Genomic DNA, 26,880 nt, shown 5'->3' on the forward strand with positions numbered 1-26,880 from the left:
TTTGGCTTTTTTGTATGTTGAACCAAATTCAATTATATACCATTTGTTTGTTTCCTTTTCTGGATTGTTATGATAGGAATCAATATAAGTAGCTTTTTATTTAATAATTAATAGAGATTCCATGTCTTTTAAATGAGTGTTGCAGTATTTTTACAGTTATTAATCTTTTTGAGCATGGTTTTAAATGATAGATGTGTACCTGAGATGCACATACATTTCTGGTGTGGTTGGCTTGAGCCTGACTTGAAGTGTTTTACTTTGTGTGTGTTTTTATTATTATTATTATTATTACTATTATTATTATTATTATTATTATTAATTAGATAGGCTTCCTGCATCACTTTCAGGTAGAAAAAATATACCATATTTCCTTTTAAGATGATCACAGATGTAAACTGTATGGACCCTCATCTATCTTTTCATGAGAATGTTGCTGGTAGGTCCCCTGTATACACATCCTATAGTCTCTATCATTGTGTGTGAGGATGTTACTGGTAGGTCCCCTGTATACACATCCTATAGTCTCTATCATTGTGTGTGAGGATGCTACTCGTAGGTCCCCTGTATACACATCATATAAGTCTCTATCATTGTGTGTAAGGATGTTACTGGTAGGTCCACTGTATACACATACCATATTGATTCTAACATCATGTGAGAATGTTACAAGTAGGTCCCCACTCCTGTATATACATACCATATTGTCTCTAACATTATTCTGAGAACGTTACTGGTAGGCCTCACTGTGTACACATAGCACATTGTCTCTGATTTTGTGTAAAACTTAGTTTTTGGGGTGTATGAATATTTCTCAACACAAATATTAGTTTTAATGTTCTTGTGTATCTAAAATTTACAAAGATTAAACAGTGAAAAAGTTCCAAGTAAAAAAGAAAAGATGAAATAAAATGAGAAACAAAAGTAGCTATAACTTTATTTTAGAGATTGCTAGTATACAAAATAATTGAGGAAAGAGATGAAGAGTTGTAAGGAATAATTATTTTCTAAAACTTTGAGGTCAGGAATAATTTTAGACAATAGAGTAGTTGCTTTCACATTTAAAATGAAAAAGGCTTTTCTTTAAAACATTATTTGAAGTGATGTCTTATAACTTTTAACAGATATATATGGCATTATATATAAGATATCTTGTTCATTTTATACTCTATTTCACAAATGTATATGATTTCTCACAAATGTATACAATTTCTGATATGGTTACTATTAGATATCTTGTCAATATTGTTAGATATGGTATTTAATTTTTAAGATGTTATACTAATTGTAGATGATACATAGTTTTGGGAATAAACAGCAATTTGGCTTGCCATAATTTCTTAGAGGAGTGAAGCAGAAGATAATGCTCCGGAAAGACAGAAAAAATTGGAACTATGCAATATCTGTGATTAGGATTAAAATAAAATGAAGTTTGTAATACTCAGATGATTTGTTTGGTGTGGCTTTGTCCTAAGTATTTGTCTGTCACAGTTCTTGTTGTTAATCTGAAACTTACAGTTTATAATCCATAACTAATGCCTAGATTCCTGGGGCAGCCCTTTTTGCCCAGATTGTTTGCCGAATTGTTGCCATGAGTATAAATCCTGCACATCTATCCGTGCTATCCAAGGATCAAAAGATGAAGCTTCCACTCTTTGATCGCAGTGTGCATCCCCATGTGATTGAATGTCTCTATTGCCATATTTGCAGAGTTACTGTGTAAGTGTTCTTTCTTACCATAATTTTGGGGTTTTTTTTACAATTCTAGCCCTACCAGGTGTTGTGAAATGATTCATGGACATGTTTTAGTTTGTTAAAGAATAAAATAATGTATTAATAGAATTATTTAGAGGAAATTAATTGGAATGTTTTGAATAATTGTTTTGCAGTTTTTAATTTTGAATACACATCTAATGAAATTTTAGTTTCTGGGAAGAAATTTAGATCTTCTATAATGTAACATCACTGTGTTGGATTGCTTACATACAAAGGAAACCATTTAATTCAGTGCCAAGAAGAAGACATTAAAATATTTGATGTGTCATAATAGTATTAAGACTGCAGATAAGAAATTAACTGAATATATATTCATAAGCTGTTTTTAGCTGTGCAAAATACTCTGTGGCACTTTTAACACATTATTATAAGCAAATCTATGAAGCCGCTAAGAAGAATGTCACAAATATAGTCCATGCAGCAAAATCAGCCCACTACACTAATAAGATCATGGAAACTTCCAGCTGCAAAGAGCTCTTTGAACTTACTAACAAACTAATGTCAAGGAAGAAATCTACACCACTTCCAACTATCTTCTCTCCAGTCGACCTTCTGGACATGTTTGCAAATTTCTTCCATGACAAAGTACAAACCATTAGAGATAAACTTGACACCACAATATAAATTGACTCGTCACCATACAGTTGGGATACAGAATTTGAGTGGCAACCATTAGCAGCATTTGAACCTTTCTCTATGGATTTCATATGTACAATCCTGATGAACAGTGCACCAAAGTCATGCAAACTTGGTCCGATTCAAACATCACTGCTGCTTGAGTGCTTAGATCCAGTATTGCCTTCACTAACTGATCTTATTAATACCTCTCTCTCTCATCAGGGAAATTCCCGTCATTTTTCAAAACTGCCATTGTAAAGCCTCTCCTGAAGAAACCAACACTAGACCATAACGATTTAAAGAACTATCGCCCAGTTTCTAGTCTCCCATTGCTTGTATCTCATCTGAATTCAAACAGTCCCATACCAAAACTGCCTGCCCTTCTGCACTTGAGATTCTCATGTGAGATCTAACATGCAAATTAGGTAGAACTCACATGAGCAAAGAGATTCTAATAAGAAAATCACATGTGCAGGAATTGTTAACAAGAGCAAGATTTTGCTCACGTGAGTGACATCTTGCAAACATGAGCAAAAACAACTATAGTTTTTAGTTTTTATTGAATACATACATCTTTTACAAGAATTAAACAGAGTAAGATCAATATTCAAATCTAGTAATCATAAGCATATTTGAGTTCCATTTGTGATCGTTTAATAAGGTTTCTCACACGAGAAAAAAGACAACTAGTGTATGTATGTATGTATGTACCTGTTATATATGACTCTTTTTAGCAATGTACAATCTGCATATCGCCCTTGCCACAGTACTGAAACTACTCTTCTAAAAGTAGCTAATGACATTCTCTCTGCTTTGGATAGCGGAAAGATTACAGTCCTCATCCTCCTTGATTTGTCTGGAGCATTTGACACAATAGACCATGATATATTACTTAACCATGTCCAGCATGTATTTGGCATTCATGCAATTAAAGATACAGCCTACTGTGGTTCAAGTACTACTTGGTCAACAGGACACAATTTGTGTCTGCAAATGGAATACACTCCAGCCCAGTTGATCAATGTTGTGGTGTTCCACAGGGGTCTGTTCTTGGACCTGTTCTCTTCATTCTATACACTCAGCCAGTGTCTCACCAATTGTATGCTGATGACACCCAAATATACAAATCTAGCCACCCAACTGAAGTTGACCATCCAAGGTGTAAAGAGGTGCATTTCTGATGTGAAATCATGGATGACTTGTAACAAGCTGCAGATGAATGATGATAAAACTGAGGCCATTCTGATTACAACACAAAGACATTCTCATTCACATCCTTTACCTCAAACAATAAATATCAGCAACACCAACATTAAATTCACACAGTTAGTACAAAACCTAGGTGTTACTCTGGACAGTACTTTCACATTGCACCAACATGTCATGAACATATGCAAGGCTGCATATCTTGAGCTGAGATGCATCAGCTCCATTTGCAAATATCTTTCAGCTGGTGCCACTAAAACACTTGTGTGTTCATTAGTACTTTCAAGACTGGATTATTGTAACTCAATTCTGTCTGGTTCATCTCAATATCTACTCCAAAAAGTTCAAAACACAGCCGCTTGGGTCATACCTAGAGTACCACGATCAGAGCACACCTCCCCGCTGCTCTGTATCCTACACTGGCTATCCATTCGATCCAGAATCAAGCACAAATTTTTTTCTCTGTGCTACATTTCACTGATGAACTCTAGTCCAACATACCTATCTGACCACACCCATGTGTACACACCAGCAAGATACTTACGCTCCTCTTCTGACAATCGTATACTAATTATTCCCACTATGAAAATAGAGTCATATGGACAGTGTTCTTTTGCTTACCAGGGCCCAGCAACATGGAATGAATTGCGTACTGAACTTAGACACAAAAGACACAGTGATCACATTCAAGAGGGCTCTCAAAACTCGCTTATTTCGGCTGCAAGAACAAACTTAAAGACCTTATGATGTTTCCTACCTTAAATATTCTCAGCATGTTTTTTCTGTGTTTTCTAATTTCATGGTGTTTGTGTTTGTAATCATATCATTATATGTTTTTTATCTTATAGGTGTTGTCTAATGTTGTAAAGTGCTTTGAGCTTCTAAAGATTAGGCACTATACAAAGTCCTCATTATTATTATTATTATTGACTACATGATGTAGTGGAGATTGGACTTATAAATGCCTTTTCCAAGAACAAACTGATTTAGCTGTCTGAGGTGGCCTGGATGGGTATTGAATTTAAGGCCCTGGGGGCTGGCTTGGATGGGTATCAAATCTAAGACCCTTGGGGCTGGCTTGGATGGGTATCGAATCTAAGACCCTCAGGGCTGGCTTGGATTGGTATCGAATCAAAGACCCTTGGGGCTGGCTTGGATGGGTATCAAATCTAAGACCCTCAGGGCTAGCTTGGATTGGTATCGAATCAAAGACCCTTGCGGCTGTCTTGGATGGGTATCAAATCTAAGACCCTTGGGGCTGGCCTGGATGGGTATTAATTCTTTAAGACCCATAGATTATGAGTTCATAATTGCTCTGTGAACTGAACCTCTGCAAACAGGATAGACTCTGATCTTCTGTCACATTAAAATATACACATTTAATTTATATACATGTATACACATTAAATTTAAATATACACATTCAATTCAAAAATACGCATTAAATTTAAATATACACATTCAATTCATATATACATATTAAATTAAATTAAAATATACACATTCAATTCATATATATATATATTAAGTTAAATTAAAATTACACATTTACTTCATATATACTCATTACATTTAACTATACACATTCATATATATACATTAAATTTAAATATACACATTCAATTCGTATATACACATTAAATTTAAATATACACATTCAATTCATATATACACATTAAATTTAAATATACACATTCAATTCATATATTTACATTAAATTTAAATATACACATTCAATTCATATATACACATTAAATTTAAATATACACATTCAATTCATATATACACATTAAATTTAAAATACACATTCAATTCATATATACACATTAAATTTAAATATACACATTCAATTCATATATACACATTAAATTTAAATGTACACATTCATTTCATATATACATTAAATTTAAATATACACATTCAATTCATATATTCGCATTAAATTTAAATATAAACATTCAGTTAATTGATAACACATAAAGTATAATTTCCACAAGCAATATATATAACAACAGTTAATTTACTACAGCTATGAATGTCTTAAGACTGAAACTGGGCAATGAGGGATGGCTATTGTAGTGGGGTCATTTTTTTTGTCCCCTGCTATTTATAACAAAACAAAGATACCATATCCACATTTCACATTATCATACTTTCATTTTCACTTGACAAATTTAAAGCCATTTGAGATTAAGTAATGGAACTTGGTTTATTTATTCATTGTCATATGAAGGTGTTGCATATATCATTGGATGAATATATCTTCATGGTTAAATTCATCACTAGTCGTTTCCCTTTTACTCTATATCTTTAAAGGTATCTGAGATTGAGGGGATAAACCTCAAGGCATGCTTGTACATTTATCACTGAAAAATGTGTTGTGTATCACAGAAGTGATGCTATTGATAAGGTTGTAAAATATTATGCTTTCCATTAGACTTTCCCTTCTGTTCTATAACTTCAGAGCCATTTGAGATTAAGGGATGAAATTTTGTATACTTTTATATCATGACCAGAATGTTTGTTGCATCCCACATAGAGATCCTATAATCTTTACAGAGTTCCTGCAGGTCATGGAGACAGTACGTCCTGGAAAAGTTTCGGAATTTAAAAATAAATTTTGAGGGTCTTGAAAAGTCATGGATACCATAAATCTTGTGATGCATCCGTACTTCAGGATAAGCCAGGCTCAGCTTTTATGCATAGATCAATACCGTCAGACAGGATAGCAGTATAATACTTGTATATGATAAACGAATGTTTGATGATTAGCCATATTTGTAACTTTTATTTGTGGCTACTATCACTTGTCAGAATACCATCATTCTTTTATGATAAGCCTGGAGAGCTGTGGTCATTAAATTGGTGGAGTATTGGACACCTAATTCAAGGGTTGTGGGTTTAGTTTTTAAACATGTATAACCCAGAGTGTAGCTGTGTTCATACAACGAATTTATTTCTCAATGGTCCAGCTTTGTAGTAACAAATGTTTAGCTTTAAAATGAGTGATGTCATAAGCGACCACTAACCATTACGTGAGATAATGATGGCAGTGTTCCAAATGAGCCAAATTTGGAAACGAGGCCAATGCCTAGGAGTGTTGCAGGACTCAAGGTACTTATTCAGTTCCTATAGTAAACCTATGCAAACACCATGATATTAAAAATTCAGTAACTTAAAATTTTTGAGTGCTCATGATCAAACCTATATTTATCAGCATAGATGAAACCAGGATGTCAGCTTCTGTGTAGAGGAAAGGATATAAGCCATGGCATTTTCTGGACCTGCATGTGTATGAAGCATGTGTTTTCAGTTCTGTACCAAAGGGTCAGGTGCTAATTTTAGTAATGAGTGTTCCATTAACTCAAGACTTAGAGGACTGAACTTCCATCAATAAAACAATGTCTCTAAAAAAATTCTCACCTACAACTAGGATAAGATCTTAAAGGATTCTTTTTCAGACAACATAACATTATTAACCAATCCTGGTCAGCCTAACCCATATACACTCTAATTTATGTTCACCCATTTCCAGGCTGGTTCCAATTTTTCCATACCATTAGTACTGTGTGTCGTACACATGTATTCCATACATAACATCATGAAATTAAAGACTTCAAAGGATGATTTATGAGCAGTTTATTTGGGAATATGAAATTTACCCAGGAATCAATATAATCATTGTTTGGCATTGCATAACAGTAGGTATTAATGAATAAATTAATATTGACTGTCAATGTTGACAACACCCACCCACCTAGCTACGATATTGTAAAATGTAACTCTGTCTACGAAATAGAGGCACTAGACTATTAGTACAGTCTGGTACATCAAAACAGCTTTAGCTTGTTGGCATCGTGCTTGAAGCTATTCCTATCCCAAACGTTGGAGCATGATAAAGACGCTGCTGGTTAGTCGATAATTTTCAGTAGTAAACCAAATTGACAAATATACAACAGTTATAGTACAAGTCAAACAGGTCATTAGTCCGAGTTTCCTCTGAGCCTTACCACCTAATTTTTGATACTTGGACATTTATGTTGGGTTGTAGGATCAGAGTCAAATGCCTGTCAAAATTTTGGAATTCGCTGACACTATTTGGTGTCGGCATAGGTTAGTCCTACAATGTAGGACATTGCATGTGTTGTTTTTATTTTAGTGCTATGTCTTACTACCCAAATAATGGCTTTGTATAGCCTGTTCCAATGTCGGTTGACATCGGAATGAGTAGTAAAAATTTCAGGAATATCTCACACACTTGGCCGCCTATATCGAAACTCTTCCACTAATTTATGTGTAATTAATATACTTACTGTGCTGTCTTTATCCTGACAGAATGAAAATATGACACTAGCAAATGGATGCATTTTCATGTTCCGTTGACATACATTTGAATTTGTTGCAATGCAACGGTATTCGAGGTATGCCGAAGTATGTTTAAATAGGTTCTTGTGGGGGATTTGTTTCTTGAATGAAATGAAACATTGCTTACAGTTCCAATAGGTATAATATATTTTAATTGTTTTGTTAAAGAATAATATTTCAACTTATCCCGATTTCGGCATTCCAGGCTTTCATCCCTTTCCAACCAAATGAAATATAGGTCAATGAATTTGAAAACAGGTCCATTTGTTTTGTGAGAATTTGAATTTATTAGAGAAAAGACATTAGGTTAAGTAAAGTCTGGTAAAAACATTATAACTTTACTTTGTAGAAAAGCATCATTTGCTAGTTGTATGTGATATTCCTGTAAATTTAACTTTCATTACACTATTAGTCGACATCAAAACCCGTTACACAGTGCCATTACCGGTAGTTAGGCGGTAAGACCCATCACCCACCCAGAGCAAAAATATTGGGTGATATGTCTTACGTTGTAGGACTAGGCATAGGGTAGCTGCTTTCTAGCTGGCCTAGCAAACTTGAACGTCACTTTTATTGAGATATACCTGCATGAAATCGATAAAAATATGATTTGTTTTCTCAAAAATCGTAAACGTAGCATTTGTCATGTCCTTAATCAACTCATCAACGAGAGAAAAGGACATTGTTGCAGAAATTTGACATGGAACTCACCATTTGCTTTCCAAGTCACATGACCCATTATAATACAAATCTTGTAACCTAGTTGTCAATGGCATTAGAGATCACAGTCACATGATATTTATGACAATATACAAATTTCCAAAGTTGTTGTCAATAGAATTAGAAAATATATAGAAGTCATGTAATGTTCGTAAATAAATATATTAAATGCACACTTAATTCGCAACATTTTTTTTTCAGCAAACAATGACCAGAAAACTGTTGGTATCACAGCAGGGTGGAGAAAACTTTTTTCAACAAGTACTGAGCATGTTTCAGTGATGTTTTTGCTGGTATCACGTGACTACCGCATTGACATGTGCTCTCTGCTTAGTGAATCTGGTTTTCTTCAGTGTTTTCTTGTCAAATGATTAGCCATGTACTTTCAAATTTCGGTTGGAGCTGCTTCAAAAGACAATGAGGTAGGACTGCTTGGGCACCATATTGTAAAGTTAGGAAAATGGACTGACATTCTATTACAAATAAATTAAAACTCTTCATCTTCCTCTTTTTCAGGAGTCCCAGAACAAGACATTGTTCAGTCTGCAACAAGTGTGTAGATGGTTATGATCACCATTGTTTCTTTCTGAATAATTGCGTCGGAAGCCGTAACTTCAGGTAAAGTAATCTATCTTTATTAATTCTTACTGTTCCATGGAAGTTATCGGTTATTATTAATTGAAGCATTATTTGTGATTTTGATCATTTTTAAGATGAGAATAAATGTAGTGTAATTATTCTGATGAGTAAAGGATGACAAATTTCATTGGTGGATCAAAAGTATGTGGGGTTTTGTTTGTGTAAAGCAAGGAAGGAGTTTACATTGTGTAAGTGAGGAAGGTCGAGTTTGCATTTTATGTGTTACATTAGCTTTTTGTGATCAGAATTTAGGATAATTTGATGCATGAGATCATTGCTAAACACCTGATGTGTAGCAGACCAAATTCTTTGTCAGTTTGGTTTTACCTGTCTGGATCATAAGGACAAATACAAGAGTAAATAGTGTAATGACCATGTGTTTACTAATAGTACAAGTGCCATGTCTCCAATCTCCACCTTGGGTAAGTTTGAACTACATTTCAAGGCCTGTTACAGCCAAATGTCTCTTTGGATTTAATACCTTGATTAAATGGCATTGAGTTTGTATGAGTGTTATGCTTTCCTTGTTCACCTTCTCTCTTACATGTTTAACAAGATATGATGGTTTCCTCCATGTATTCTAGTTTTTAACCACATCAAAATGGTCACCACTCAAGTGTTCCTAGAACTACATTATGCATGTGGGGATTAAATACATGGAGAACCTCATAGGATGGGGAATTTAGTGTTGGGATGATCATTTATGCCAAATCTGGAGTTACATTATGTAATACCCAACATATAAACAGTCCACTCCATTCCGAGTTAATAATCTGTGGCATATATAAATAATGCTAATGGCAGAAGCATTTATTGAACTCAGTACAGCAAATCTAACCATGTTAAGTTTCACACATTATTTGTACATCTTAATACTGTTGGCACATTTTATTTACAGATTAATGCTGTTAAAGTTTGACATAATCTTATACACAGCTTAATGCTATGAAAACTAAGCACATTTTATGTACATTAACTTAATGCTGTGAATGTTTGGCATATTTTTTTAGACGGCTGAATGCAGTCCTGTCAGATCAGCCCAGGTCATCCTTCAACAAGGCAATTTTATCAAATCTGGCTGAAACACTGTTTTAACTAAATTTACTTTGATCAGCACTAATTTAAATAAAAATCTACTTAAGGTTTGAAAGTGAACTTCAGGAATTTCAACCAAACAACCAACTTAATGGGAAATTAACCTGGTAACCAACTTAATGGAAACTGAATTCTGTTTGTTTTCTTTTTCAGATGGTTCTTTGCCAACGTAGTCACAGCCATTATAGGTCTTCTATTAATAGTAGCTTTGGCCCTCTTGGAATTTGTGGCATATTATACGGATAAGAGTGCTCGGGTCATCCTTCTGCCATATGTCAGTAAGTCTTTTACACTTTAAATTTTGTTACCTGTGGATGTTACTTTTAACTTGAAGCAATGTGATGGATATGTCATCACAAAACAATTTTAATAGTACTTATTACTCTCTCTCTCCCCCCCCAGCAGAAAAGATAAAACCAACAAAAACTGATATATATATATATATATATATATATATATATATATATATATTATCAATGTAAAACAAATACTTTATGGGGAGCTTAAGTCCACTGTTAGACTCAGTTATATATGCTAAGTTAAGACATTGCATTTGCTTGCTGATAAGTAATTTTATGTTTTAAATTATATGAAATATAATAATATATTGTATGGTAAAATATTATATTAAGTTTTGATGAGAAAACAAAATTTTTTTTTTTTTTTTAAATTGTAGAGATGTAAATTGTGAATAATCAAAGGGTAATTCTAAATATAAGTTGAACTTTTATTTCTTGTAATGTAGAATCCTAGATTAAATAATGTGCATCCAGCCATCGAAATGGTTGTCTTCATATCTATCCTGAAAAATCTTTGTGTCACTACTTTTCTTGAAGTTATGGTCATGTTGACTGCGGTATTCAGTTAAAACTTAATATAGTCGTTAATAGTAATATGTGGTCAGTTGTTTTCATCTGTCCACCAACATTTTTTTTCTTCTATTCCACAGGCATTCCCAGCGGTGCGACAGCACGTAAGTATCTTTTAAACTTTGTTAATTAGGAAATTATATACACCCAACATGTAACACAACTTCAAGATCCAGATATGCCCATTTGTAATGTGGTAGCAAATCAGGATATTTTGTTTTGTTCACATTAAAAATCAAAGATAGGATGAATATTGAAGACTCTTAAATGCCAGCCAATAATGTACTAGCAAATCAAAGTCTGATATGTTTAATTGTTAACTTTTAAAATCAGTGACAAAACGAATATTGCAGACACTGATTTGTCATCCCATAATGAGTAAACACAGGTCAGGTTTTATATTGCTATTCACTTTACAAATCGGAGGTAGAATGAATATTGAAAACTCTTACCAGGCATTCCATAATATGAGGAAAAGTCTGTGTCCATTGTATTGTTCACTTTAAAAATCAAATCAAAGATTGAATGACTATTGAAGACTCCTACGTGCTAGGGTGAATGTATTGCTGACCTTTACCTTAGATTAAATATAAAATGAACCGTGGAAATCCTGATCTGCCAGTCCATAATACTCTCCACATCAAGGTCCATATAGTTGTTTAATATCATTAAACGTAGAATGAATATTGAGGAATGTGATCTGTGTTGCCATTCACTTTAGAGATGTAATGCAGGATGAATACTGAAGAGTTTTAACCACCAGTTCATAATATGCTAGCAAGTCAGGATCTGTATGGCTGTTTGCTTTAAAATTTAAAATGAACACTGAAGATTTTGATTTGTCAGTCCATAATGTCCTAGCAAACCGTTTTTTTCATTCCAATTCATTTTCATTTATAAATCTTACACTTAGTGTGCATCCTAGAATAAAGATATGCTACATCCAAGCTGGGTCATTGTTACATACTCTCCATGAATTTGAACATGGCTTGATTCCTTCCTGCCCAGGCTCTTTTTCCTATAGTATTAAACCTGATCAAACTTGCAATAAGAATGCATCTTGCAATAAATGGTTATGGTGCATCAAAGTGAGTCACTGTGACCTAATGTTCATATAATTTGATTAAAACTGGTTTTCAGTGTTTCTTATTTTAATTTCTTTTGACCTATTGCTATTGCTATTATTTTGCACCATAGTTTTATTTTATGATGAAAGTGGGTCACAAGTCAAGTCTGGGTGACTGTGATGTGGGTTGTTCAGCGGTGCTTGAAACTTGTGTCTATTTTGTCTAATTTAACCATTAAACTATTGCACTGAAAATGCATTTTAAAATGCAGATTCGGTTATTGTGCCTATTTTCTAAGGTTTATTTACATCTGATTTGCTTAAAGATTTTGTCTGGACTTTTACCCCAAAATTGTTTAATCTATTGCCACCAAACTTGCATTTAGGTTGTGTTGAACACTGAAACTGAGAACTGGGTCACTGAGACTTATTTTATTAAATTTAATTACTGTTTCTGTAAAGATTTTGTCACAAAATCAAGTGTTGAATGAGTGGGTTTATTGTTAGCAAACAACTCATCAGAATTATTTTTCTTTGTATCTTGTATGCTTCCTTACTATTAACTCTGTGTGCATTTTCTGTCAATAATCAGAACACTGATTATGGATGCCTTACGTGTTCAGTATTTACTTCCTTACAATTTTCTTGTGACCTCTTTGCTTCATCTCCATAATGCCCATTGATAGAAGAGCCTTTGATGGAACAATGATTATGAATGATATTTATCCACAATTACCTTTATTTCATTTCACACAGAATTGCATAATATTCTCTAATGCCTTTGTAAAATTTAATAATTCTTTGAGAGAGTCATTAGTCCAGACATCAGCACATTATGGTAATTTTAAGTACATTGTTTTTGAGATTTTCTATCATTGACAGCATTATTTTACCTAATGTTTGTCTATGTTTCAGAGTTCAAAGTCTTTTACTGTCCTGCCACAGATGAAGGCTGGCTGGCACTTGTTGGAGTTACTGCTATCCTGGGAAGTGTGGCATGTGCTCTACTCATCCATCTCTTTGGCTCTCACTGCTACTATAGTAAGTTATACCTTCATGGATGTTTCACACCACCATTGGTTTTTTTGTTCTTCTTAGCATCCTTCCTACTAAGTCACAAAAATCTGTAATGTTGCACCTTCTAATGCAACTTAAGTCAGATATGCTGCCAGGCTGTGGGATTGCTGGATTTCTCGCAACTAACCATTGCTGTTCACACAACTTCTCAAATCCAGTGGAACAAAGGTCTGCAATTTGTTGTACCCCATGTACTCTGTTTGTTTTTATAAACACAAAAATTCAAAATAAATAGTTGTCAAATTAAGTGATATTGGTAAGAAAGGTAAGACAGCATAAGATTTATTTAACTTTTGCAAGACTTAACTCTTTACCTACTGCAAGTACTTGTTGCCCTGGCTACTAAGCCTGATAAGCAGCCTGCCTTCTAGCAGCTGTTTGTAGGCTGAACCCCAGAGCAGCATCATAATAGCTGCCTGAGTGAGAACTTCTTGAGTTATTTACATTTTTTGTATAAATATTGTCCCATGCAAACTATGTAATTTAATGAAAAATAAAATTTTGAACACTTACCAATGTTTTGTGCCACTCATTTCCACCAACATGTACATATAGTCCACAGGAATCAATGTTTTTATTCACATATTTATAATAAAAAATATATCTCAATACATCTGTGTTTAAAATGTATATTAGATTACTTTTCTCACCACTATTTTGCACACCAGTGTGTCCACTATTTTATTGCAGATTTGGTAATTTTTTATGATACTGCCTGAAGCACATAGAAAGAAATCTATCTCCCTTGCATTTTCTTATAAAATAAATACTGGCCCTGAAACTGCTATAAAGTCGTCCACATTTACCGGTCTCGTGTTCCAACCAGATTTGATTGTTTCGTGTTTCATCCTCAGGTTCAGATAAACCTGAAATGTCAGGTGTCGACACAGGACTTTTACTAATGTCCAATCCTTCATCTTGAATCTGGTTAAAATCAATATCATCACTTTCAAATCCTTCAAAACTTCCATCAGAATTGTTGTCGGAATACATGAATGTTGACATTTTGTTTTACTGTCACCATTGACCTCGTTTTCAGTAGAATTTCCCGCTTATTTGCTGTAAAACTACTAATAGAATACGTTCATCATTTTATATAAGGACTATTTTCATTGGCTAAACATTATAAAAGAGAACGGATGTTTGTAATTTCATCCAATACAAAGCTTTAATATTAAACGTGTATATGTGTATCTGGGGTTTCCCAACCCTTGGACGGAAATGCATGTATGAGCCAGCTGGGACAGTGAAAGTATTATTAGCAGCTTGTATATGCATCTCTCGGGTTACAAGGCTGTTTTTATGGTCGCTTATATACATTAGCAGAAGGTAAAGAGTTAAAACAAGAATTCAGTGTGTCATCCATTTTTCTGCTGATCTCAGTCAAGCTATACTAAGATAGATTTAATGTTTAATACATTCATCTAAATGGAATATTTGATTTCTTTGATTTGAGATTGCAAGATTTGATTGTTCGTGGTTTGTATTTTCTGTTCTAATTCTTTCAATTACAGCATCATAATACTTGCCCAACAAGAATTGCAGGTACTGGCCTAGTCCGATGTACTCTTGTATACTCAACATATATTTTCTCCCTCTCTCATCATATAAGTAGTTACAAAGAGACATTTTTTCACATCCATAAAATCCACTGTAAACCAGAAATTCCAAAACCGAAAACCAATTTCATCCCTAGGGTGTTTGATTTTGAGGAGTTTTACTTTAATATGTTAAACTGTACACAAACCCGACTTAAAAATATAGCACTGAAATTTGACACATATTCAGTCATGGTTTTACATTTATTTTATACTTGGATTCAGTTAACTTCTTATAATTTTTCATATCAGTTTTTTTCCTAAAGTAGTTACATCATTTCAATATTACAGGAACAGACTCATTATACATTTTATCACCAAATTAACGTTTTCTGCTAAACTGATTAAGAATAACGCTTTTCTGCTACATTAAAAAAAAAAAAATATAGCAATAAAGAGTTGGTTTTGTCTTTTTATTATCATCTCTTTTAATTTCACTCACTGAAAACAGTCTTAAAGAATTGAGCATTAAGCAAGGGATCCATTTCATTGTTTCATCTGAAAAATGAGTGTTCATTTGGTCATTAATGTTGTGGTTTTTAGCAGCAACAGAATCTCCCAAAATTTATACCCATAAAAAATTAGGGAAAATCTGTGTTTTAGAACCAGTAATTTTGCTATCTATTATCTTGTACTCTTTGTTCATTTGGAAGGATGTATCTTCCTAAATCTTTTGGCATTTTTTTATATTTGTATTTATAGAATTCAAGAGTAATTCCAGTAAAACATGTATGGAACCAAGGGAGGGCACTTTCAATGTGTAGTTGTCACCCCTAGATGCAATTTACAGTTTTGTATAATTCTCATATAAACTCAGAGTAGCCTGGCATATATTGTTTGTTTTTAAAATGTCTTCCCTGCATACCATATATGTTTCAATGTAACAGCCCTTACTTTTAATCTGCATTGGGCAGTATTATGCTGACATAGCCATTCTGCTCTAATACATTCATACATTTCCGTGTTATTACTGTATTTTTTCATATGTAGGAGTTCAGCCAGATTTGTCTTGATCTAGATCAACATATAATTTGTTTTCATGAAAGCAGTGAAGGAGCAAATAGATGAGCTAGTATTCTTCATTCTCATCAAATCAGGACATTAACAAAATTAGCATGGATATTTTTTGCTGGTGTACTTCATTCTCTTGATTCATTCACAAACAAATGTCATAGACAAACTACTATACTTTAATCTCATCTCTGCCCAATCTGGCTTTGATTTTAGGTTTTAATTGTAGATAGAATAACTAAGTCAAATTAATATTTAAACAGAGTTGAAGTTTTTTGTACAGTGTTAGTTGTCTTTGTACAGTTTTTTCTCCTTTTTTTAAAAGAGATCTGGTGATGTCATGGAATGGTATACTGAAAGCATTTTAATTATCAAAGTTGAGATTCTTCTAAGGAGGGTATCCAATATAGTATTTGCTTGCTGCCAAGTGTTTTTGGCAAAACATTTTTGTGCATGATCTTTGTGTTCTTGTACACTTGAGTGTTGCTAGCCTATGAATTAATTTTTCACAATTATTATTCAAAGTTGATTTTGATATGTTTGTGTCATAAATTAATTCCAAAAGCTAATTCAAGGAGTCTTGTTTGCATGAGAGCTCAAGTTCATTGCAGTCTATATTCATTGACTTTTTCTGTATTTTCATAGAGTGAATGCCCCCCCCCCCCCCGCAGCATTTTGTAAAGAGGTGTTTTCAGTTGCGGTCGGGACACTTTTATATAAGAACAGTATCTATAAATAGACCTCTGATAGTAATTTAATGTGTATGTCATAAATTACTAATAAAAGATAAATGGGATAGTACAGTTTTTTTTATATTATCAACAGTAAGTATATGTTATGCTAACAACTGCATTTCAAGCAATGTGCATATTCACCAAGTGCAGATGGTAAAATTATTTTAATAGTTGTAAAAAGTCACTTAGTAAGTGGTTAGCATTGTAAATGTTAATGATTACAGCATTTGTTAAGTTAAGCAAGGAATATTTGTTCAAGAATACATATGGAAAAAGCACTATTTTTTCAGACATTTTTTTTAAGACTGCCATCAGATGGTTAGTTGTTACTTTTCAATATCAGAGTTGATTTAAATGCGATTTTCTATAAGATAAAAATATAATCCAGTTGTTTAATATTGTAAAAGTAGTTGATAGTTTATTATAATTCATTCAGAAATCAAATATGTGGGGCCTATTAATAGCCCCTTCCAGCTCATGATGTGGGGTCATTTAGATTTAAGAAAAGCAGGGGTCATAAACTTTTTTATGCATCCTACTGGCACCAAAGATAAAAAAATAAGCATCCTTTGCACGAGGGAACAGCCTAAAATTAACCCTTGTAGACCTCTTGAAAGTCAAAGAATAATACTTTCTAACCATAATTTGTAATATTCTGTTCATTCTATGTATAATTTTGGCAAACTTCATAAAACCATATCTGCTAGCATATTATGCCAATTATTGATCAAGTTGTTTATGACAATCATAATAAAATCATTGGCAAATTTTGCTGAAAGTAAATTATACTCGACCAAGAAAGTTCATGAAAGTAGTATTTGCCAAAATCATACAGTGACATTGTATTTTCGTTGTTTATGATTATATCATATTTTTGTTTGAATCTTTAAAATTTACATGTTTATCTTGTATGTTTTTTGACTATAATGGCTAAATAAGGAATTATTTTTTTATAGACCATTATGGCTAAATAGAGCATGCTTATTGTAATGACCATTATGGCTATACAGTAGAACCCCGCTATAACACAATAATTGGGGTCCAAAAATTGGATCACGTTAATAATCAGGTTGCGTTAAAGCAAGGTTTTTACAGTATTTTCCTTTTTCAAAGAACAACTCATTGGCACATATACATGTATTCATGTCTAATGTATACCATGAATAGGGTATCAACACCGTTTACTATCATGCCGTCGTGGCATGCATTTCATGTAATTCCATTGCAAAAATTGCATTCATATTTAAACTATTAATTTTATAACAGATTATTATGTGTCTGAATTCAATGGGAAAAATTAACAGCAAAATTAGGTTAAGAAAGATGAAGCACGTGTACGGTTCATTACGTTCCAGGGTCTATGAACAGTGTCTGTACAAATTTCATACTGCTAAAATTTTCTCATATGTGTTTATATGTACATTTATCCATTTAAATTTCCAATAATTAATGCTTGTACACCTGTTCGTTTCAATGACTACAACATGAATAATTAACAATCAACACATGCTTTCAGCGTGCATATAACTTTTACGTCAGATTCATGAATATCGAAAGAAACGTATGAAGACTACTATACTAATCATTGTGCAAACTGCTGAGAACAACTTGGCATTTGTGAACTTGCTTCTCCAAAATGATAAAATATTTTTATAAAAAATAGTTAATTAATAGCAAGTTTATAAGCAAACACCATACACATGTATAACCAGAGAACTAAGTGCAGTAGGCCTACAATGATCACAAGTCACTGTTATAAATTTGTTAAAGCTGAACACGTGCATAATTTCATACCCTATCAGTTGTACCGCTAATAAAGCGGACATTATTTACTGGTCAACTGATTGCATCTAATAACATCACAAAGCCCAGCAAACATGTTGGCGGTTTTCGTTTTTTTTTTTATGTTTATTAAATTGTGAGAATCTTGTATCAACTACCGCATTGTCTGCTGCTTGGTTGTATATGTAGTAAAGGAAGAAACACATGTCAGCTATTGTTTGAGAAATGATTTTATACAGAATTATTAAAGACAACTTACTGGCTTTACTCACTTCAAGAACCTGGTGAAATTGTTACATTTCAGAAGCCATACTACGATTGTATTATATTCTAATTCATATGCGAACTCTTCCAAAAAATGATAATAAACATTTTACACACTATTTCTTATACTTAAAATAAAATATATTTTTCCGGGTATGAGAAAAAACTCATGTACATCTATTTCAAATTTCAGGAACCATGCCATGATTGTATTATGTTCATACTCAATCTCTTCCCCAAAATAATTATACATTTTTTATACACTATTTCACGTACTCTGATCAAAATAATACTTTCTTGTGTGCGAATGAATATATAGAATTTCAGGAGCCATGCCACGACCGCATTATATCAGAATTCGCGTTATCACGGGTCATATTATAGCGGAGTTACACTGTATAAAGAATTCTTTTTTTTAAACCATTGTGGCTAAATAAAGAATTCTTATTTTACATTTTTATTTTGCTTAGGCTGCATCTCACTATTGCTTTGATCAGAACTTGAGAAGTAAGAAATGATTCATTAATATTTATATTGAAATTTGCCAACATATCTTACTATTTTATGTCCTTTGCCATCAAGACCCTATTTAAATGTTTTAAATTTTCAAAAACCTAGAATTGTTCAGTTTGGGTGAAGTTTTGAATATTTTGGAGCAAAGATATAATTTGAACTCTTTGCATATTTAAAATCTTTATTAGCCAAAGATAGTTTCTTAAAATGTTTGAGATGCTTAATTTCATAGAAGCACAGTTTTAAATAGTTTCTGCATGTTTCATTATTAAAGTTCCTGTGTTTTATATATTGCTTTTTGTGCATTAGCATGACTAATTACACATATTTTTATTAATAATAAAGGGAGATATTCACTCCATTTTCATGTATAAAATCTCACCTTATACTTTTGTTGACATTATATTGCATATTACCAGGCATTGTTTTCTTTTGAGAAATAGAGAGATGTAAAGATGTATGCATGGATAGATGTATAGATTAGTAATGCGGGCTTGAAGGTAGATTAGGTACATAGGTATTATAATTGAGCAACACTTCTGAAATAGATTTTTTATACATAAAATAAATATTATCATATCCATCATTATAGAGTGATGCATAATTTGTTTTATTTTGTTTGCACCTTCATCAGACTGTCTCAAGAAAGCATAATTACTGAATGATGCATATTGTTTATGGTTTGTACCTTCATCAGACTGTCTCAAGAAAGTATAATTACATAGTGATGCATATTGTTGTGTGGTCTGTGTTTACCTTCATCAGACTGTCTAAAGAAAAGAAAATAACTAAAGTGCAACTACTTGAGCTACTTAAACATTACTTAGTCTTTTGAGATGTTTTGTCCTTGACACAAACAAGTCTACTGATATTGGGGTACAAAGTTGAAAGTTACAGGTCCTTTGTGGACAACCATGTGAAATGGTTTCCAGTTACAGTATAACAACTTCTTAGTTGATTGAGCAATGATAATCTTATTTACATGTTTGCATAGATGATTTAAGAAAATTTATTGATTTTGGCATCAGAAAATGAATGGTCAGGTAACTGTGATATGACTGACAAAGGGAAATTAATTTAAATTCTATCATAATTTAACTTATGCTGAATATCAAACTCCACAGGTTGGATGCTAATGTGTCTTATTTTGTGATCAAAAGGTCAAAGTTAGAGTTTCAGTGAGCCATGCAAAACGCATTATAATTCTCTTTTCATGCTTTATGTTTGTACAATTTCATTGGACATGGTATTCAAAACTGAATCACTTTACTTTTCTGTCAGATATTGTGAGCTGTTAAGCACTGCTGATATCCTTAACATTTAAAAATAATTCTCGCTGAAATTCTAAAATTTAATAGTTTAGTTTTTATTTATATAATTATTCCTGTATATGCTTTAAAGTTGAGAATGAGATTCTGAGTATTGTAAATTATAATGAAGTTTAAACTTTGATTTCTTACTTGTAGATCACCGCAGACTCTTTCCCGTTGATTGCTTTATGATCAGGCAGGGAATAGAGAGATGTCGTTCCAGATGGAGAAATGCCAGGTAGATTGATTGTAGTAAACTTTGGTGTTCTGTTCAAAGGAGTAATCACATGTTACTTCATTGTTATTGTCATATTTTGATGAAATTTTGTGTGTAGGCTTAAATTAACAATACCAGCCTTGATGAAAAGCTCTTATAATAAAAAAAATTAACAGACTGGAAGATGGTGAAATATTGAGAAACAGTTTTATTTGACACCATAAAAGCATGAAATTTGAGGGCCATGGAGGGAAGATTATCATTGTATTGCAAGATCCTCTGAGACACTTTTATTGATTGGCCAACAGGTCATGTAATTTGCAGTAACTTTTTATACTTCATGGAGATGATGTGATAACATTTTTATACTTTCATGTTTAAGATGAAATTTTACACTATTGTAAAACAAATTTTTAAAAAATTATTTTTAACTGAACCATGGCAGTAAAATAGTTTTCAATTTTTAGTGGGTAGATAAACTCAGTTGAATAAGTAAACATGTGATATTGACATCCATTTCACATTGGTCAATATCAGGATCACTGGTTCATGATACCTAATATTCACCTACAGAAAAGTGATTAATTGTATAATATTCTATTGGAATTTATGTTCAAAACATGATGCAAAAGTTGGTTTATTTTTCCAGAAGAGTAACCTAAATTATAGTAATTATATAGTACTTCCCCATTATAATGCAGGGGATTGCAAGTAGTCTAAGGCACTTTAGAGTTCACTCATATGTGTTACCCCAACTGTGAGCTCAAATCTTGGCATGACCAATGTGGGTAAGTGACAAAGCACATCAGTAGCTTCACACTGGTCAGTGATTCTTCCCAGGGTCTTTGCAGGTCTTCCTCCACCCAATACATACAGTTGTTGGATTTTGTTTATATTCTGGATGCAACATTAATAAATCATACAATTTCATTACTCTTTTCTGTCCTTTCATCTTTCTGTCTGCATGGTTATGTTATGCATTTGATCAGTTTTCAGGCACTTTGGTGCAGCACTTAATGGAAAAAATTTTCTTGGGAGAGTTAATTACTAAAAAAATTATGTATGCTTTAAGGTGTTGAAGGTGTATTGGTTAGCAGTACATGCCTAATGCTTGTTTAAATGAAGACAGAGAATAGCAAGAAATTACTCAGAAGTCAGTACTCCTAGGACATAATCTTTCCGATATCTGAAGGATAAGATAAACACTAGTTAATGTAGTATGCTAGTTCAGAACAAACATTTTTAAAGAATGAAAATTTAAATATTAAAAAAGTGAATCAAGTAGATATATGTATGCATGACTTATATATTGAATTCATGTTAAGCTTTGTATAATCCAGTCTCTATACAGAAAATGTGCACACCGCACAAAATAACATTGTACTCACAAGTTTCTTAAAATTGTAAAGCTACTGTGTACATCTGCTGACTACTCCCAGTCATTTTTCAAACTTCTAAAGTCTGTATCTTCATTACTAATGGATGGACAGATGACAAATTACGGTTAGAAATCTGACCTAGTAAATGGTTCTGCAATAATCTCATCTGGATTTTTGTATGGTATGCAGTGGTGTTAGGGGAAAAAAGATCACAATCATTTTTCAATATATTTAACCAACTGCCACTTAAAAAGTGTACAAGACAGGCATTCAGGTCTTGTCATATGAGAAATTATACTGGATGCTGCAATCAATAAATGAATGTGAATTGAACAGATTGCTTAATTGCTAATGTTTATAACACTATCATAATTTCATTGTTTGCAGGTCATGCTGGAAAGTTGGAGGGAAAAAGAGTCATGGAGTTGATGGAGGACATGCACAGGGTCAGTTTATCATGATATGATATATTACTTACATTTGTTGGTTTTGACATACGATCACCGTATTTTAGATGTGGTTAAAGACTGTTAATTACTAAAAAGTTAATTATTTTAAATGGTAAGGATGTCATATTTTATATTTTCTGAAAAAAATTATATGCAAATGTCAGCTTGAAGTAACACGAGGCCAAGACCAATATTAGAAATGGTGGACGATGCATGTGTTTCCATGCCTCCTGAGAATTTATCTGAAAAGATATCATGAAGATGAGTTCAGTTTTGGATACTAGTGCCCTTGAATAATACAGAAAACATTCCGTTTTTATTTATTCTAAAACTGTGAGGAAAAAAATCATTCCCTATTGCTATCATTATGTTAATAAACTTGTCACATGGTTATGACTGGAAATTTTTGGTCTGGAAAAGGTCTGAAATTGTTTTCTAAACTTTTGGCAGGAACCCTGTATTATTCATAATAATACCCATAATAGTACCCTACACTGGCTTGCCATTAGATCCAGAATCAAACACAAAATTTGTTCTCTGTGCTACATTTCACTGTTGGACTAGAGTCCAACATGTCCAACATACCTATCTGACCTCACCCATGAGTACACACCAGCAAGATATTTACGCTTCTCTTCTGACAATCGTATACTCATTATTCCCACTATGAAAACAATGTCATATGGACAGCGTTCTTTTGCATACCTGGAGGGCTCAGCAACGTGGAATGACTTGCCCACTGAACTTAGACACAAAGACACAGTGATCACATTCAAGAGGGCTCTCAAAACTCACTTGTTTCGACTGCAAGAACAAACTTAAAGACCTAATAATGTTTCCTACCTGAAATATTCTCAGCATGTTTTTTATTGTTTAATGTTTTTCTAATTTCATGATGTTTGTTTTTGTAATAATATTATTATGTTTCTTATCTTATAGGTGTTGTCTAATGTTGTAAAGCGCTTAGAGCTTCTAAAGACTAGGCGCTATACAAAGTCCTCATTATTATTATTATTACTATTATTCCATTATATTGGAGGAAATCATGACTTCATTATTTGCTTCTGAACTGTGACCTGCATTGTTAATGAAAGATATGACTACCCTATTTAGCATATATGTTGGGACACAATATTTGTTGGGACACCGTAAATTAATTTTTAAAGTAATTTTGTTGTGCAGTAGATGATCTGCAACACATTGGAGTTTTTTTCAGTCGTAAGTTATGGGGCACCTTTTAAATCATTCAAAATTACATGTCGGAATGCGCACTCCAACTTGAATTTTTTTAAAAACAAAATATAAAACTGTGTAGTTGAGATAATATCATCTTATCAACCCATCCTTTCTCCTGCACACATACAATCAATTGTTTCAAATGCATGAATATTTGTTGTTTAGCTTTCTCATGCTGTGAAAAATAATTGTTGGAGACAACATATTCTGAAGCAGAAACTTTAAGGACTAAAGTCAGATTTTTTTTAAAAAATCTGCACCGGTCGTGCTAATTTTCACACTTTTAACCCCTATCTTATCGACAATCCATCCAGAAATAAAATACACTCAAATTTCATCTGTGTTAATGATCATATTGTCATCAAAATCATCTTCTCTTCTGGCCATCACAAATTCATCAAATGATTTTTTCTCCAAACCTTTTGGGGGACATGGATCATCAATGACTTTCATGAAGAACTGTGTGGTATCACTTTAAAAATTGTTCCATTCTTTCAGTTTTTTTTTTCTTCAAAATTCCTGTGAAAACTAGTGAAAAGGAATAAAAGTTTGTTTCCCTATGTTGTCCAACTTTGTATATTAAAAAAAAACAACACATTTTGGCTACTTAAAAGAATCCAAAGACGTCTTCCAAGGTCAGCTTGCTTTGTAATTAAAAAAACCTTTGTATTAATATCCTTTAAAAAATTATAGGCTTAAAAATAACCAAAGTCTGCTTTCTTTGTTATAAAAATAATATTTGTCTTTGATATCCTGTTCTTAAGTTCAAAACATTGAATTTACTGCTTGCTGCCAGTTGTGTTTATTCACCACTTGGGCTTCTGATTGCTTGGCCTCTGTAGGCGTAGTTAACACATGGGGATTGATGTTTGCAAGTAAATAGTATACACAGCTATAACTTGCTTTGATAATACATTTTGTAACCCATGGTTGCGAGAAGATTGCACTCATTTGCACTCAAGTGAATGTATTTTCAAATAACGATTTTATTTGCTAAATACTGTCATTTAGTTGACCTGGACATAATACAAGCATGGTTATTTTGCATTTAGCACCTCGTGCATCATCATCAACAACTACAAACTTGAGGTGGTCAGTCAGTTCATGTACCTCGGCTCTACCATCATCAACAACTCTCTCCAGGTTGTCACAGAGAGTGTGGAACAACACAGCATGTTGACAGTGAACACTAAGATCACCGTGTACCATGCCTGCGTGCTAAGCACTCTCCTGTACACCAGTGAAAGCTGGATTCTGTACGCCTCACAAGAGAAAAGACTGAGCACCTTTCACATGCAATGCCTCCGACACATACTCGGGATCACCTGGAGCGATCGAGTAACAAACAACGAGGTGCTCGAACGTGCCAAGATTCCCAGCATGGTCACACTCCTCTGCCAACGTCGCATCACATGGCTGGGCCATGTACATCGGATGGATGCCAGACAGATCCCCAAAGACATTCTTTATTCGAAACTCACCTCTGGCAAAAGGTCGATCAGACGACCACATCTCCGCTTCAAGGATGTATGCATGCGTGACATGAAAGCCCTTGATATCAATGTCAACAAATGGGAAGAGCTCGCTCTAGATAGGTCAAACTGGCAATATGCTCTGATCACTGGTCTGAAAGCCAGCAAGGACAAGCTAGCTGATGAAAAACAATCACAGAGGAAAAAGAAGCAGCTCCAACCAATACCAGACACAACCTTCAAGTACAGCAAGGACTGCCACTCCCATGTTGGACTACATAGCCACAGCAGTCATGCTGCACAACCACCAACCAGAACATCTCAAATGGGTGCACTTCCATCGTCTCTCGAGACTAACGGATGCCAACAACCTTCTCATCCATGAATGACAGATGCTTTCAAGCAATTGGTTAATTATTTCCCTCTCATTTGCAAGTTTGTTGCATTGTTTTTAGTCGGATAACATATTCCAACATTTGAGTACAACCAAATACGATTTGTTTCTCTATGTTCAGGTCAATGAATAATGTATTGTGTGTAATCTGTCATAAGTGATACAAGCTATAATGTGGATGCCTATGCTACATATACAGAATTCATTAATATATTTTATTCTTTAATGCTCTAGATGAAAAAAAAAGAGGAATACAAGATTAGCTTCTTTCATTTTAATATCAAATAAGTGTTTTGTTTATCTGTTTTATTGCAGTGGGAGGGGGGTCAAATTAAACAGAAATTCATTATGTTTGTTAAGTCTTGGGACGTAGGACATAGGTGAAAAGTTTCACCTTAAGTTCTGAGACAGGAAAGAAATTAATTATTTTATGGTGTCCCAATAAATATGGTAAATACGATATGTGCTTGCGTTTTTATGAATGCTCTTTGTTCTGCAAAGAAAGTCATAAACTTGATGATATTAAAAAATAGAATTTGTGTCAGTAAAATTTGAGGGCTGGTTTGATATAAAATTACATGCTTGTTTTCTGCAGAACTTACATAGAGTCTTGGTTGCCTGATATTTGCAAGTTATGGACCCAGTATTTGGAGGTGGTGTCTTTTCAAATTAAGGATGAATAGTTGAGCTTTAATTAGGACCATAGTAATTGTACCTGAAGGACTGTTGGTACTTGAAATTTAAAAATATCAGTATGTTAATTACTGAAAATTCTCCATTACAGGTGCATGCATTCTACCTTTGTATGGTGTTGGAATTGTTGAGTCGTCTAATGAAGGCAACATCGAATCACAGTATGACAGTGTCAGATCTACAGCTGATGAGTTCTGAGGTGCCGTTCACTCTCACTCCACTTCACAACTTCTGTTTCATTCTGTTCCTCCACTCGTTAGGTTCTATAATTATGTTCTGTTCTAATCTTCACTCTCGCTCCATTCCTCAAGCTCTGTCCAGTTTTGTTGTATTCTATTCTGTTATTGATGTGATAATTCTCTTTCATATATCAATCTTGGTGTAGGAGTTAGGTTTATCA

At 33.4% G+C, this 26,880-nt stretch overlaps 1 protein-coding gene across 1 annotated transcript; it reads left to right on the forward strand.

The window, feature by feature from the left end:
* The first annotated feature begins 427 nt into the window (after positions 1-427).
* Positions 428-26,880, forward strand: LOC149793919 (palmitoyltransferase ZDHHC1-like). The gene is made up of 8 exons (XM_089969066.1): positions 428-436; positions 1,541-1,716; positions 9,199-9,300; positions 10,570-10,694; positions 13,267-13,392; positions 20,797-20,878; positions 22,624-22,682; positions 26,572-26,880. Exons 1-8 carry the CDS (start codon positions 428-430, stop codon positions 26,676-26,678), a joined length of 786 nt encoding a protein of 261 aa, XP_089825192.1. The 3' UTR covers positions 26,679-26,880.

Source organism: Sinohyriopsis cumingii, chromosome 8, assembly GCF_028554795.1.
Source record: "Sinohyriopsis cumingii isolate HCF-2022 chromosome 8, ASM2855479v2, whole genome shotgun sequence".
Classification (NCBI taxonomy): Eukaryota; Metazoa; Mollusca; class Bivalvia; order Unionida; family Unionidae; genus Sinohyriopsis; species Sinohyriopsis cumingii.